At 38.6% G+C, this 16,711-nt stretch overlaps 1 protein-coding gene across 3 annotated transcripts in view; it reads left to right on the top strand.

The window, feature by feature from the left end:
- Window positions 1-16,711, top strand: part of mio (GATOR complex protein mio) — a 293,052-nt gene that overhangs the window by 166,725 nt on the left and 109,616 nt on the right. For all 3 annotated transcript variants that reach the window (XM_067141591.2, XM_067141592.2, XM_067141593.2), the window contains exon 9: window positions 10,683-10,921. In XM_067141591.2, the coding sequence (XP_066997692.2) occupies window positions 10,683-10,921 (239 nt within the window). The remainder of the gene's footprint in view (window positions 1-10,682; window positions 10,922-16,711) is intronic.

Raw genomic sequence — 16,711 nt, forward strand, 5'->3', positions numbered from 1 at the left:
GCTGGAAAATTTATAATGTCCAATAACGGACTATTTATATTGGTATAACAGAAGAGAAGGGCGTGAATGGGCGAAAATGAAATGTTGGGTGAGAGAGTGGATTTTAAGTCATGATCATAGTGGAATTGTCAATAATTTGCTGCAAGAGTATACGTGGTAAACCAAGCTGTCTATACAAATGCTCTACAAATGTCACGAAGTGTCTTTGATTTTTGTGACCGGGCGAGTTGGCCGTGCGGCTAGAGACGCGCAGCTGTAAGCTTGCATCCGGGAGATAGTGAGTTTGAACCTCACTGTAGGCAGCCCTGAAGATGGTTTTCCATGGTTTCCCATTTTCACACCAGGCAAATGCTGGAGCTGTACCTTAATTAAGGCCACGGCTGCTTCCATCCCATTCCTAAGCCTTTCCTCTCCCATCATTGTCATAAGACCTATCTGTGTCGGTGCGACGTAAAGCAAATAGCAAAAGAATCGCATGGTGGTAAATCATACTGCACCTAGCACACTTATACTAAAGGACACAAAAGAAGATTTAGACAGGTGAACAAATCCTCAAAAATCTTTGATTATTGTGAGTCACTCAGTTCCAGTTCAAATAGTGAATTCAGCAAAACTGTTGCAGCGGACATAACATACGTTACAGTAGCATGGACTGTGGCAATAAATTCACCAAGAACATATTTGCGGATCTGGATGTGGCGAAAACCTGCACCTTGGTAGAACAAAGGTACAGTCAATTGTTAAAATTGAACTTGCCCCAAGAAGCATGCATATTTTTTTTATGTAATCAGTTATCCAGAAAATGAAGTTTCTCTTTGTTTTTACAGATGCATATTTTTTTTTTTTTTTAAGATGATCCTCTTGGTAATAAGGTATTTTGACCTTTCCTTGATATCCAGAACAAGCCATCAGATTTTGCTGAACAGGCCAATGAGATAGCCGTTGGTATTCAAAATATGATCATAAGTGGTCTTGACATCATATTTTAAATGTAAATAACATTTCTGCATATTGCGCAGATAATGCAAGAGCAAATTATGGTGCAGGGAAATCTGTGATTGAGTTTCTATGTGATAATAATGACAAAATATTTAAAGCAAATCCACAATGCTACTGAAAGTGCTTGTGATATTGTAGATGTGGATATAGAAATGACAGTTGTTAAAAACTTTTCATTGTCTGCAAAGAGGGAGGGATTAAATCCATCCCTAGATTCTGTTTACTCCAAATGGTGTAAAACTTCAAGGCTGCCTACGAGGTGGGTTACACTTACTCCAGCTGTTGATAGATTAATGAAGAACTGGAAACTTATAACAAGTTACTTTAAAAGCACAGCTGAAGCACTAAAGGTCTTGACGAAGCATTTTAGTTATAAGAACCCTCATAAAGTAGTTATACTGGATGCATTTCTTACTTTCTTCATTTACACTGACTTAGCAAATGTCATGGGATAGTCACCTAATAGCGTGTGGGGCCTCCTCTGGCCCTGCGAACTGCAGTGAGATGCCGTGGAAGTGAGTTGACAAGTCCCTGGTAGTCCTCTGGACGCAGCTGACACCAAATCATTTGCAGAGCGGCTGCCAATACTGGTCTGTTCGTGGGTGCAGGATCAATGGCACGGAGCCTGCGTTCCAGGATATCCCAGATATGCTCGATAGAGTTCATATCGGGACTCCTGGGTTTACATGGCAGTCGTTGGACCTATGCTGCATGTTCCCTGGAACCATTCCCGGGCGACGTGGGAGCGATGTGGCGGCGCGTTATCGTCTTGAAATACCGCAGAACCGTCTGGGCGCTGGAAGGCCAAATATGGGTGGAAATGGTCTCCGAGCAGCTCAACATACCGCGTACCATTCAAAGTCTCTTCCAGAACAACTAGGGGGCCATTCCATACCAGGAAAATGCGCCCCAGACCATAACAGAGACACCAGCGCCCTGAACCACACCTCCGAGGCAAGCGCGATCCATCGCTTCATTTGGTCTGCACCATACTTGGTGCCTCCCATCGGCATGGAGCAGTTGAAATCGTGATTCATCCGACCATATCATGGTACGCCGTTGTTCCAGTATCCATCCCTGGTGACTGGCGACAAATGCGCGTCTTTGTGCCCAATGACGTGGGGTTAACAGTGGCACCCGTGTGCGGTGCCGGCTCCCATGCTCCATAGAACCCATGTTCCTACGGATTGTCCACTGGAAGACATGTCTAGCACGGCCTGTGTTGAATTGAGCCGTGATTTGTTGCATGGTTGTCCGTCTGTCACTATTGACATTCTGTCTCAGATGTCGCCGGTCACGGTCATCGAGGGTGGCTGGACGGGCCGGTTGTTCGTCTGTTGTGTACGGTGACACCCGCATTCAACCATTCACGATACACCCTGGACGCGGTTGATCGTGTGAAGCCAAATTCCCGCACCACTTCCGAAATTGCATTTCCCATCCGCCGGGCACCGACCACCATACCCCGTTCGAACGGTGTCAGCTCACGACGACGTTCCATGTTACACCTGTCACATGCACAGCCACTGCTCATAAGGTCTCCTATACAACTGCCGCTGGCACAGGGGGCGTGTAGTGCGCAGACAACACACCTGCCCATCAGTGCTCTGCTATCCCATGACATTTGCTCAGTCACTGTACATTGGTATTATTCTTGTAGAAATATCTGGAAATTTATGTTTATTAATCATGGAATCATTCAGTGCAGTTAAAGAACTGATAACAAAAATTAGGCACAGAAAAGAGGATAGGCTTTTTGGAAGTAACACAAACAAAGCCATGAACATATTAGACCTGTCCGTCATTAAAAAAAAAAAAAAAATGTGTACATTCACAAAACTCTTCATTTCTATCCTGATGATCACTTTTATATTTCAGAACAATTTAACATTTCATTCACTCCTACCATTATGCTTAAAGAAAGAGATCACTTTTTTAGATTTGCAGAACACTGCTGTGATAATCTTTGATGAATTTAGTTGCTCGAAAGATGTAATAAATTCAACCCAGGAGCGCTTGTGCTCATAGTGCAACTAAATGTAGTTGTGTGGGGTCACAGTGACCATTTCTTTTGTATTTTAATCCTGTTTGTTTATTTTTGGAATTTCTGCTCAGAAAACAAAATGTCTTTAATTATGTACATATTTCAACAGAATGATTAATTATTACACATTTGCTTAATGTAATTACGCAATAGCTATCCACAAGCCATACTTCCTTTGTATGACTTAAGTAGTATGTGCGAGATGGTAAATATATCAAAAACTTTTATTGTAACGTATGTAAAACACTAATTACAAAAGGCAAAATAAGAGTGAGAATTCAGTGCTATTTACAATATAACCTAATACAAAATACTCTAGTTATGTTTTGACCTGAAAAACAAAAACAAAATGGAATAAAATGAAATTACAGTAACTGGCTTGCACTTCAGTGTCATCTTTTTTTTAAATTAATATTTTAAATAACTTAATTTTACTTTTTTATTTAACCAGCTGTATTAGGGAGATTTCAGAGGTTGACTGCCTGAAGATTTTATTTGCAATGCAATTAAAATGTCCACTCCTTGCTCAAGGAGCTGTTAAGTTCATCTGGTAATCTGCTGATAGCGTGGATGCAGAAAGATTTTTCAGCAATTACAATTTGACTGTTGCAGACAAAACAGAATAAAGGAGAGCATTTTTCAAATTTGTTCTTTGTTGAACTTTCAGGGACTGCTTCAACTGACGTAAATTCACACATTATCTTGAAGAGTAATGTTTTCACTGAATGTCAGGTTAAAAATGTAAATGAAAGCAAAATTGAAATAATTGTTGTTTTACTTCTATTGGGAGTTTTCAAATGACAGAATAAAAATATTTATTGCTTTCAATCCTGATTTCTAATTGCATGCAGCCATTATATTATGAGTGATTTCTATTCTTGTTAGTGTTCACAATTTTATTTCAGTTTTGTGTATGTTCGTTTAGTTATTTTCTTGAATTTAAACTGGAAAATCAAGAAAAATCCATCAGTTGATATTTTAACACTGATTTGAATTTTCTTTGTGTTTAGGTTTTCAGTATTTACCTTGTGGCATATATTTAATAATGACCAAAAAGTGAAGAGTTGATTCTTTGCTTACTTAATGAGGAATTGTATGGTGATGCAGATGATAACTTCACTAGTGTTATAGGGCCTAGGTGGGGATATTGACCGAGGGGAATGATGACCACGACCATAAGACTGACTCTGAACAAAATGGTAATAGTGATGATAGAAAATGACGTTAATAGTGAACATTCATCAGATAGTGGCATTCCAATTACTGTACAGGGGACAATACAAAAGTAACGATGGTACAAAGTGGAAATGTACCAAAGCAACAATGTCTGTTTGCACATGGCAGCACAACATTGTCACACATCTGCCAGGCTGTAAAGGTGAAGCAAGACAGGCGGACACGCCATTGACAGCATGGAAACTGTTCTTAACAGATGATGTTCTGAACACAATAGTTAATTACTCTAATATTCATATTGATCTGATGAAAGAAAGTTATGGACATAAAAGACATGCAAAACACACCAATCTAGTAGAGATTAGAGCATGGATAGGCTTATTCTACTACTACATTGTTGTAAAAGTGTCTCACTTGCACACACGTGAGTTCTGGAGCAATGATGGAATAAGTGTGCCCATTACTCATGCTACTTTGCCGCAAAACAGATTTTGATTTTTGCATCGAGCCATACGTTTCAATAACAAGAGGGATCATGGTATCAGAATTGTCATTGACAAATTGGCTCCAATGTGAGAAATTTTGGAGAATTTGGTAAAAAACTGTCAGAAATATCATAGTGTACATGAATATTGTACAATTGATGAAATGTTATGGGCATTTCAAGGATATTGTCCATTTAGACAGTATATGAGTGGTAGGCCCACCAAATACAGCATCAAAGTATTTTCATTGATAGATTCTAAAACTTTTGATATTCTGAACATAGGAATTTTTGTGGGAAAACAACCTTCTGGTCCATTCAAGGTACTAAAAACTCCATCTGAAGTTCTGAAAATGCAAATTCTTCCTCTATCTGGCAGTGGGCATAGTGCAACACATGATAAATGGATTTCAAGTGTCCCATTGACTGCACAACTCTTACAACAACACAATCTTACTACACTGGGGACAATGATTAAAAAGGCTTCAAAACTAGCAAAGGAAAGGAAGTAAAATCATCTGTATTTGGCTTCGAGAGAAAATGTACAACTCTTGTCTCCTAGGTTCTAAATAAAGGGAAAGTATAGCAGTTGTCCTGATTTCTAAAATGCATCATAGTAAAAGCATTGATCTGGAGACGGTGGTAACAAGAAGCCTGAAATTATTACATTCTACAACAGAACTAAAGGCGGAGTTGACATTGTGGATGAGAATGTCAGACAACTACACAGTAGCAGGAAAATCAAACAAATGACTTCTCATTGTCTTCTTTCACATTTAGACATTGTAGTGATCAATGCTTTAATTGTATTAGCCAGCAACGACAAGGAGCATCAGAAGCCATTGTTGAGTTCTTGAAAACACTTGGAAAGGAACTTGTTACGAGATGTATAAGTTCTCGACTAGAAAACCCAGGACTTCCGAGAAAGCTGAAAGCTGAAATATCAATTTTGGGACAAGAACACCGTCCATTGGTCCAAGAAGTATCACCTGCTGCGGAAGTTCCAAGAAAACTCAAAATGCTGTGAGAAAGTCCACTAAATTCAGGAAACAAACCTACTACACCGTTCCACTGTGGGAATAATGGGAAGCCCAAATGCGAGGAATATCTTGCAAGTGCTTAAAGTGCAAGTCAGTTACTGTAATTTCATTTTATTCTATTTTGTTTTTGTTTTTCAGGTCAAAACATAACTAGAGTATTTTGTATTAGGTTATATTGTAAATAGCATTGAATTCTCACTCTTATTTTGCCTTTTGTAATTAAAGTTTTATATATGTTACTATAAAAGTTTTTGACATATTTATCAACTCGCACATACCATTTAAGTCTTACGAAGGAAGTATGTCTTGTGGATAGCTATTGCGTAATTACATTAAGCAAATGTGTAATAATTAATCATTCTGTTGAAATATGTACATAATGAAAGACATTTTGTTTTCTGAGCAGAAATTCCAAAAATAAACAAACAGGATTAAAATACAAAAGAAATGGTCACTGTGACCCCACACAACTACATTTAGTTGCACTATGAGCACAACCGCTCCTGGGTTAAATTTATTACATCTTTCGAGCAACTAAATTCATCAAAGATTATCATAGCAGTGTTCTGCAAATCTAAAAAAGTGATCTCTTTCTTTAAGCATAATGGTAGGAGTGAATGAAATGTTAAATTGTTCTGAAGAGTTTCATGAATGTAAACTTTTTTTTTTAATGATGGACAGGTCTAATTTGTTTATGGCTTTGTTTGTGTTACTTCCAAAAAGCCTATCCTCTTTTCTGTGCCTAATTTTTGTTATCAGTTCTTTAATTGCACTGAATGATTCCATGATTAATAAATATAAATTTTCAGATATTTGGATAATTCTACAAGAATATTACCAATGTAAATGAAGAAAGTAAGAAATGCATCCAGTATAACTACTGTATGAGGGTTCTTATAACTAAAATGCTTCGTCAAGACCTTTAGTGCTTCAGCTGTGCTTTTAAAATAACTTGTTATAAATTGCCAGTTCTTCATTAATCTATCGACAGCTGGAGTAAGTGTAACGCACCTCATAGGCAGCCTTAAAGTTTTACACCATCCGGAGCAAACAGAATCTAGGGATGGATTTAATCCCTCCCTCTTTGCAGACACTGAAACGTTTTTTAACAACTGTCATTTCTATATCCACATCTACAATATCACAGGCACTTTCAGTAGCATTGTGGATTTGCTTTAAATATTTTGTCATTATTATCACCTAGAAACTCAATCACAGATTTCTCTGCACCATAATTTGCTCTTGCATTATCTGCACAATATGCAGAAATGTTATTTACATTTAAAATATGATGCCAAGACCACTTATGATCATATTTTGAATATCAATGGCTATCTCATTGGCCTGTTCAGCAAAATCTGATGGCTTGTTCTGGATATCAAGGAAAGGTCAAAATACCTTATTACCAAAAAAAATTAAACAAAATTATGCATCTTTAAACACAAAGAGAAACTTTATTTTTGGGATAATTGATTATATAAAAAATATACGCGCTTCTTGGAGCAAGTTAATTTTTAACAATTGACTGTACCTTCATCTACCAAGGTGCAGGTTTCCGCCACATCCAGATCCGCAAATATGTTCTTGGTGAATTTATTGCCACAGTCCATGCTACTGTAACGTATGTTGTGTCCGCTGCAGCAGTTTTGCTGAATTCACTATTTGAACTGGAACTGAGAGACTCACAATAATCAAAGATTTTTGAGGATTTGTTCACCTGTCTAAATCTTCTTTTGTGCCCTTCAGTATGAGTGTGCTAGGTGCAGTATGATTTACCACCATGCGATACACCATACTTGCACTTAAAGAGTGAGCTATGTGCTTAATATTTGTTGCTTTTGACGGGATTAAACCTCTTGTAACTTTCTTTCAAATTTTTCTGGAAGGTGTACAAACATTTTAACTTCTTTTTATGTTGAGTTTAGATTCATCATTGTTAAGATTTAAACAGCGTAAAACCAATAAAATCAACAGTAACGTGGTATGTAGTCCACTGGCTCTCTCTGGTTTAGTGGTTACTAAAACCGAAAGAAAGGGTCTATTGCTATCAACAAATTGATTCCTATTGTATAAAAGACACTGGAGTAGCTCCAGTCTTTGCTAGCAATAAAGACATTACTTACTTCTTGACGCTACGGTCCTTGTAGAACCTTGGTCTCCGCAACAGTCTTCTTCCAAAGCTCTCTGTCGATTGCCTTGGTCCTCCATCACCGGACTCCCATGGTATGTAGGTCAGCCTCCACCTCTTCTATCCATCGCTTTCTTGGTCTACCTCTACATTGTCTTCCATCTGGATGCCCCTCATGCACTTTCTTAGGTTGTCTTGTGGTCTCCTTTCGATGGACATGTCCTAGCCAATGCTCTCTAGCAGTCTTCATCAAAGACACTATATCCTGTTCTTGGTACAGGTCTCTAAGCTCCTGATTTGATCTAATACACTATCCCAGCTCAGTTTTAACTGGCCCAAAAATCTTCCTCAGTACCTTTCTTTCCATGACATTAACCTATTTTCTTCTGTTTTATGTAATACCCAGGTCTCAGATCCATATGTAACCACTGGTCTAATGACAGTATTATAAATTATCAACTTAGCTTTCCTGGATATTTGTTTATTTCTTAATGTTGGAATTAAGGCAGCATAGCATCGATTTCCTGCAGCCAGTCTAGTGCTTACTTCCTTTTTTGTTTCATTTTATGAAGTAATCAGAGAGCCTAGATATCTAAATTCCTGTACCCCTTGAAAACACTTTTCTCCACACCTAAGTGCATTTGCATGTTGACTAGATCTGGAACTCACTAGGGACTTAGTTTTATTGTTATTCACTACCAGTTCAATTTGCTGTGCTCCCCTCTCCAATTCTTCATAGGTTTCAAGAAGTGCATTCAGCAATAAAGACATAGCATGGTAAATTTAAATAACAATTTAACTTTAAAAAATGTAATTTTGACTGAAATATGGGAGATATGCACTTCCAGATGAAATCAAAATGGCAGACGGGATTTGGTTTTAAAATTTAGCGGAACACAGGAGTTTCCGCATAATACAGCAGAGTTGGCAACCTTACTGGACATGGTCAATCGGAATAGGTAGCTTATCTGATAAAAGAGCATGAAAGCCCATAAACCTGTGATGATATTGTCAATAAATGACTTCCTTAAGACATTTCATTAAAATTTAATTCAATAGGGAATATTCTCATAAAGCCTCCGTGGCTCAGACGGCAACACGTCGGCCTGTCACTGCTGGGTTCCGTAGTTCAAATCCCGGTCACTCCATGTGAGATTTGTGCTGGACAAAGCGGAGGCGGGACAGGTTTTTCTCCGGGTACTCCGGTTTTCCCTGTCATCTTTCATTCCAGCAACACTCTCCACTATCATTTCATTTCATCTGTCAGTCATTAATCATTGCCCCAGAGGAGTGCGACAGGCTTCGGCAGCTGGCACAATTCCTATCTTCGCTGCAAGATGGGGGCTTCATTCATTCCATCCCTGACCCTGTCATTGACTGGAAAACAGATTGTAGGTTTTCATTTTCAGGAAATATTCTCATAAGTTCTTGGCAATTATTGTTTCTATAGCTGAATTAGATGTTACAATGCAGTGTTCTCCCTAGGACCTGGTGGGTGTACTAGTATTTTGACTTCTTTTTAAGTGGAGTTTAGGTTCATCCTTGTTAAGATTAAACAGGATAAAACCAATAAAATCAGACTGCCCAGCTAACATAACCTAGATATGTGCTAGTTACATAATATTAATACATATTTGAGTCATTGGGTGTTCCCCTTAAATATTGTAAAACTGTTTACAGTAGACTCCCTCTGGTTCGACTGCCGGAAAGTCCGGCCGGCACCTGTCCTTGAGTCATGCTTCCCTCATGAAGAAGTTGTGCAAGCTGTTATTCGGCAGGACAAAGAAATAGAAGAAGTCAGTAATGTAGAAGGAGAAAACGAAGAGGGAAAATAAGTCACGCTGAGGAAAGTGCAACTTTATAATCAACAGTGACTTATATTGAGCAGCAGACGGAAGCAACAGCAGTTGATGTAAAGTTTATAAAGAAGTGGCGTGATTTTGCTTCTAAAAAGCAATTGATAGAGAGTTTATGACACAGTACTACACTGTAATGTGAGTTCCTTTTGTTTGTAACAGTCTGTGATGTTTATACGAAGTGTTAGTGTACCTTTAACATTAAATTCTGAGTTTTAGTAAAAAAAAATATTTCTGCATTTAATTTTCTACCATGAGTGTTTATCGCTCATCGGGAGTGAAACTTCAATAGTGTATGGAGGCATCATGAAGACAACATCAACTCATTTCAGGTGAGTACACTTGGTAGACACATTAATACTACTTGCCTTATAATTGGTTCTTTATTTATGTACTGTATTTCACTTAAGCTAAATATTGGTATTTATAGCATATTGTCGGTTAGTCCGGCCTAGGGTCCAGTCTGGAGATGGTCGAACTAGTGGGAGTTTACTGTATTTACATGATAAATCTACATTAGACATTAGTGTCAGCATAATTGCATCAATTACATCGAAGTTTAAAGGTTTAGCTTGACTATCATATAGCATCGTGCGCGAGCAGTGTCTGGATTAGTGTGAAATTGCATGCAAGTATCTGATTCCACATGAGGTCACAAACCCATATGGCACTCCACAGCAACCGAATGTTATGCCCCAGTGTTACATGATAATGAACGAAGAGTAACACTAAAATAGTTCAGTTTTGCAGTTAATGTTTACCCTTCTGATATCATTGTTTATACCCTGAAGGGAATAAATTGAAATGTTATCATATTAATTTTTTAAGTAGTATTCCCCACCTGGCTACTCATTCCTGCCATCTGGCTGACAAAAATTTCTGGGGAGAACACTGCAATGGGTTTATTACTTTACTGTATGTTTTGTAATCATTTAAAGTTTCATTTGCCATTTAGGAGTGAAGATCGTGATAAGGCACTTCAGTTATGTGGCTGGAACTTCGATGCAGACTCAATGGGCCTGACTTCATTTTTGGAGCGTCTAGAAGCTGAAGGTGCCCATGCTAGAGCTGCTGCTATAGCAGTCTTCAACTTGAAATTGCGTACAGCTATTGAAATCCTCAACCGAGGTTCAGTTAGCCAAAACAAGCAAGCATCATCAGCCAACCTCAACATTGTAGCTATGGCATTAGCAGGTAATACAGTTCTATTGAAGTAATCTGGAATTTACATCTTGAATGCTTAATTTTCTGACGGTTGTAGTAATACAATACTAACAACAATAACAACCACCTTTGCAGTAGTATTTTTGTCTTGTAAATTGAAAATAGAAATATTTCCCCATGTAATTTTTATTACAGAAAAAGGATTAACCATTCTGAAGCCCAAAACCTAACTGCATTTATACACTTGCCCACGTAACTAGCTGAACTAGAAGTAGTATGAATGCCATTCTGGAATTGAATCTAAAGTTTGTGAAGTACAATACATCCGTAATTGCTTGGGATCATTATATGGCTTTTACGTTTGGAGTTGGGTTCGAAATCCACTGTTGGCAGCCCTGAAGATGGTTTTCCATGATTTCCCATTTTCACAAGAGGCAAATGCTGGGGCTTTACCTTAATTAAGGCTACGGCTGCTTCCTGCCCACTCCTAGCCCTTTCCTGTCCCATCATCACCATAAGACCTATCTGTGTTGGTGCGATGTAAAGCAACTTGTTAAAAAAAAAAAAAAAAAAACTTTTGGAGTTCCTTTTACACTCCACACCCAGTTATCGCTTGAAAAGTGTCACCACCACAAGCTAACATTTGCTTGTCTCAGAACAAATAATTGAAACATAGTTACTGATTGACCGAGCTCGATAGCTGCAGTTGCTTAAGTGCGGCCAGTATCCAGTATTCGGGAGATAGTAGGTTTGAATCCCACTGTCGGCAGACCTGAAGATGGTTTTCCGTGGTTTCCTATTTTTACACCAGGCAAATACTGGGGCTGTACCTTAATTAAGGCCACGGCCGCTTCCTTCCCACTCCTAGACCATTCCTGTCCCATCATCGCCATAAGACGGTCGATGCGACGTAAAGCAAGTAGCAAAAAAAAAAATGAAATAAAAAGTTACTGATGCTTTACTTGCTTTATGTTGCACCGACACAGATAGGTCTTATGGCGACGATGGGACAGGAAAGGGCTAGAAATGGGAAGGAAGCGGCCATGGCCTTTAATTATGGTACAGCCCCAGCACTTGCCTGGTGTGAAAATGGTAAACCACGGAAAACCATCTTCAGGACTGCCGACAGTGAGGTTCGAACCCACTATCTCCCAAATACTTGATACTGGCCGCACTTAAGCGACTACAGCTATAAAGCTCGGTAAACTTACTGACTGAATAGTGAATTTTCACAACCACATTGTAATCGAAATAAACTTGCAGCCTATTAGGCTGTGTTCCATACATATAGTATGTGTTGAAGAGATGTTAAGTACAGAGCAAAAATGGCTAACCGGACACCATTGTGATCCAAATCCACGACCCCCTAACTTCGCGTTGGTTGCTCTACCAATTGAGCTATGGTGGCCTAGGTCATATTTGTTCTATCGGAAGGGATCTAAACTACAGGTCTGGCACTACTGCCATCACACTGTAGGGTGCGTGCAAGTCACTCATTGTAGGCCAAGTCTATGAATATTCAATTTTCACGACCACATTTTAATCAAAATATAGTACATAGTATAGTACAGAACACGACCTAATAGGTTGAACGTTTATTTCAGATTATTTCTGGTTTCTTTCAATAATTCCTCCTACTCTTAGGTGGCTCAAGGTACAAAACCTCTCTGTAGTCTGCCAGCCGTGGGTAAGTTTTCAACACCTTGTATGTCTGTTGGGTATTCAGCCCGAAGGCTGGTTGGATCCTCAACAGGTTCACCATCAGCTGTCATAGATGGCCTAGGTGTCACTGAAGAGGCGTACTAGGGAAATGAGGAGTGAGGTAGTTTCCCGTTGCTTTCCTCACTGAGCCAGAAGTTGCTCTTGCACATCAGTCTGCCAAGCCCACTGAAATGCATGCACCAACCGATCCTATGAGCAACATTTTCACACCCTTCATAGCAGGGACTGGCTGCATAAGGAATGGCATTACTAGCGTCACTGATACCTCAGCCACTTTCATATTGTCAGAGCCAAGTATAAGACTTAGACAGGTCAATGAAAGTAACAATTGTATTCTAGCCCATACCAGAAGACATAGTGCACTGTAAACACTACATCTTAAGATAGAAATAATCGAATATAGAAGATCAGTGAAATTATTAAATTGATATTAGAGATAAATATGGGATGTAGCATCTGTACATAAATTCAAATGTCTTACTAGAAAGTGTAATGCGGAAATGAACATAACCTATCTGTGTTACTACAAAATAATACTGATATCTCCTGTACAACAATGTGTGTAGTATTATATGAACTTGGCAACATTTTCCATTGGTTGTAGAAAAAAAATGTTCTTATATCTGTGTGAGTATGCTTGCCTTATAGCTCTGGGTGTTATTTTTCATCTTTTACTTTTTATTTTTGTGTGAACCACTGTTATTGTGCAAACATATGTCCGTTCTGTACCACTCCATTAATACAGTGCAATATTTGCACATTAATATAATTTTTTAATTTGCTGAAAACTATACATCCTTATTAGAATTTATTTTCTGGGTCAAAAAGTGTTGCTGAAATTTAAGTTGCTGAGAGACAAAAAGAAGTTGTTTAAGTATTAATTTAGACACTCGATAATTATGTGTAGTAGTAGTAGTCTGTAGCTTCAACAGGTGCCTTCACAGTAGAGTTGGGCAATACGATTCTTTTTCAAGAATTGATTCTAACGATTCATTCATACATTACGAATCGATTCTTACGATTCGATCAGGATTCTTTTCCGGTTCTTTCGCGACTCGTTCAAGCCGGGCGGAGAACGATTCCAAAGACCCATAGATGCGTGAGAGGTTTCTTCATTAGTCACTACTCCGTGTACATACAAAATATCACCAGTAACATTAAAGTACACTGCATCTCTAATTGAAATTCATTTATTGAATTTTGCCAAGCAACATAATTCGCAATACTGGATTTTACCAAAAATGATAAAAGAGTAGGATATACAAAATAATTATAAATGAGTAGCTCACGTATTTTAAAATTTTGTGAGTTCACGGATAGTAAATAGACCTAAAACTGAGGGATGGGATGGAAATCATCGACATGTGCCATAAAGTTACATCATCAGTGTATATTCCAATATTTGTGCCATCATCCAGGGAATCGAAAATGATGTAAACATACATCATGTATCCGCCTGCGGTATCCACGTTGATTGGAGAATGATCGGGATACTTTCGAGTGCACGGCAAGGGCCACGTGTTGATGTGTGGTTGTACCGTTCGAACTGTCATTACCTCGCCTGATTGCAGCCAGACTGTTGCCGGATGCCACTGATGTCAACGTGCATCATGCTGATATGGATTATGAACCAAATTATATTCACTGTTCGCGATGAATAAACAACAAGCGAGTAACTTATCACATCTGAATATTTGACATCTCAGAAAATAAATAAATTACGGAAGGTTAGTTGATTTGATGTTATGCCCAAAAGGTACATACGTAATAAATCATTCACAACAGGACATATAAGGCAGCTGTGAGCTTGCATCCGGGAGATAGTGGGTTCGAACCACTAAAGATGGTTTTTCGTGGTTTCCCATTTACACACCAGGCAAACGCTGGGGCTGTACCTTAATTAAGGCCACGGCTGCTTCCTTCCTACTCCTAGGTATTTCCTATCCCATCGTCGCTAAAAGACCTATCTGCGTCGGTGCGACGTAAAATGAATGGGAAACTCGTTTTGAAAAGTCATTATTCAAGAAAATTAAAATAAACGTTACCTTATTATAATCTGATCAAGGAGAACTTATTTCAAGTCGGATTCCACCTCTCTCTCTCTCTCTCTCTCTCCCCTCCGTCCTTCCTCCCCTCTTTTTCCGGGAGATAGTGGGTTCAAACCCCATTGTCGGCAGCCCTAGAGATGATTTTCCGTGGTTTCCCATTTTCACACCAGGCTAATGCTGGTGCTGTACCGTAATTAATGCCACGGCCACTTCCTTCCCACTCCTAGGCCTATCCCATAGTCGCCGTAAGACCTATCTGTGTCGGTGCAACTTAAAGCCAATTGTAAAAAAAACATTTCAGGTAAGGAAGGCAGGTCCCTTTAGGTGGTGGCAAGAAACAGATATCCAAGGCTGCACCAGCTGATGTTAAGACGACTGTGTGTTGTCGGTAGTTCTGTTCCGTGTGAGCATGTTTTTTCCAGAGCTGGAAATACTTTAACTGAGTTGAGACGCCGCCTTACGTCCACAAAATTATCGAAGATAGTGTTGCTCAACCATAATTTATAAACTCAAGTGAAATTTCAAGTATGTATTTTGCATCATGTGTCTACTAAATCCTCCAACATAAGGTACGAGTACTACTCATTGTTTTCATACATCATTGTTTTGATTTTACTGTTATCCTCTTTCACCTGTTTTCTGCTGTACCCACTAATAGGCGATTCGTCCATCTCAGTCAAGCACTATTATGTAGTTACATTAACATTTTCTTGCTTTTCTATTGCAGTACTTTGTAGCCGTACAAAATGTTAGGAAATCGAACTTATTACCATCTGTATAATTAATGCTGGTGATTAAGTCATCTGGAACGATGACGAATAGTCGGCTATGAAATAGTCGCTGTCCAACAATCCGGAATTCAACTTTGATTGACAGCATTACCTCCGGCCGCGAAAGTCTACGAAGCGAAAATGTAAAATTTTGTTTCAACTCTGTCATAGATACTGTAGGTGACCTGTACTGTAGGCCGGAAATACCTTTCTTAAAACAGCGTGAAGGCGAGTTCATAGGTGTTATAAACGTATGTCCTCACCATTACCCTCATCTCTCACTCGCAGACTTCAGGACGGATCGGTAATGGTCGCTGCCAACTTCATGCGGAGTTGGCTACAACCACAGACGACTCCAAATTCAGCGATTCACAACAAATCATTTGAACGACGGTTCATACTTACTTGTGCGACTACAAATTCCACAATTAATTTCAACGACTAAGCATTCGTACCGCGAATCGATTCACACGATTCTTCATTTTGAGTCATTCAAATGAACGATTCTTTCACGAATCGACCCAACTCTACTTCACAGTAAAAAAAACAATCTTACTTGACAGGAAGCAAGGTTAAGAATCCTCATTATGACTCAACATTTTATTGCAGCTGAACTTTCTTGCTAATACTTAACAGAGATGTAAAAATTGGTTCTAGCTTATCAATTAGTATGAAAACTCTGCATGAATTGTCACTTCTTTCTTCCAACATCCCGATTCTGTGCAATTTTGTTCATTACTAAGCATACTTGCTCTAAGGTAAATATTTTGCTGTCTCAGCCAAATTTGTATATCACCAATTATATTGAATTTACAATTTTCAAGGAAATTATTGGCTTCTTCATGTACACACAGGGCTGAAGAACAGAAATATCCCAAACGCTGGTATAGTTCAACATCAACAGTCACCGTCGTGATTGAACATTTAGCTTTCACAGCCATATTATTCTTCAAACAGGCTTTCAGCTATTAAGTTACATTGAGTACATGTAACACATGCTAAAGTGATATTAAATGTGCTTGTCATGATCTAATAGCTGAAAGTCTATTTTAAGAATTACAATCTTCCTTTCTACTGTTGAGGTGTAAAATTATTTGATTTGCTTCAGATCAAGTAGTGACTTTTATCAGTAAATTCTTTCAAGACCCTGGTAAATATACTTCCACAGACTTTGAAATAAAAACTCATTCAAAACCTCTAAAACAAATCAACAATAATATTTTACCAAGAATAATATTTGGCAATTTAAATAAATTGCAGAATACTGCAGCTACAGTAAT

Source organism: Anabrus simplex, chromosome 2 (genome assembly GCF_040414725.1).
Source record: "Anabrus simplex isolate iqAnaSimp1 chromosome 2, ASM4041472v1, whole genome shotgun sequence".
NCBI classification, from domain to species: Eukaryota; Metazoa; Arthropoda; class Insecta; order Orthoptera; family Tettigoniidae; genus Anabrus; species Anabrus simplex.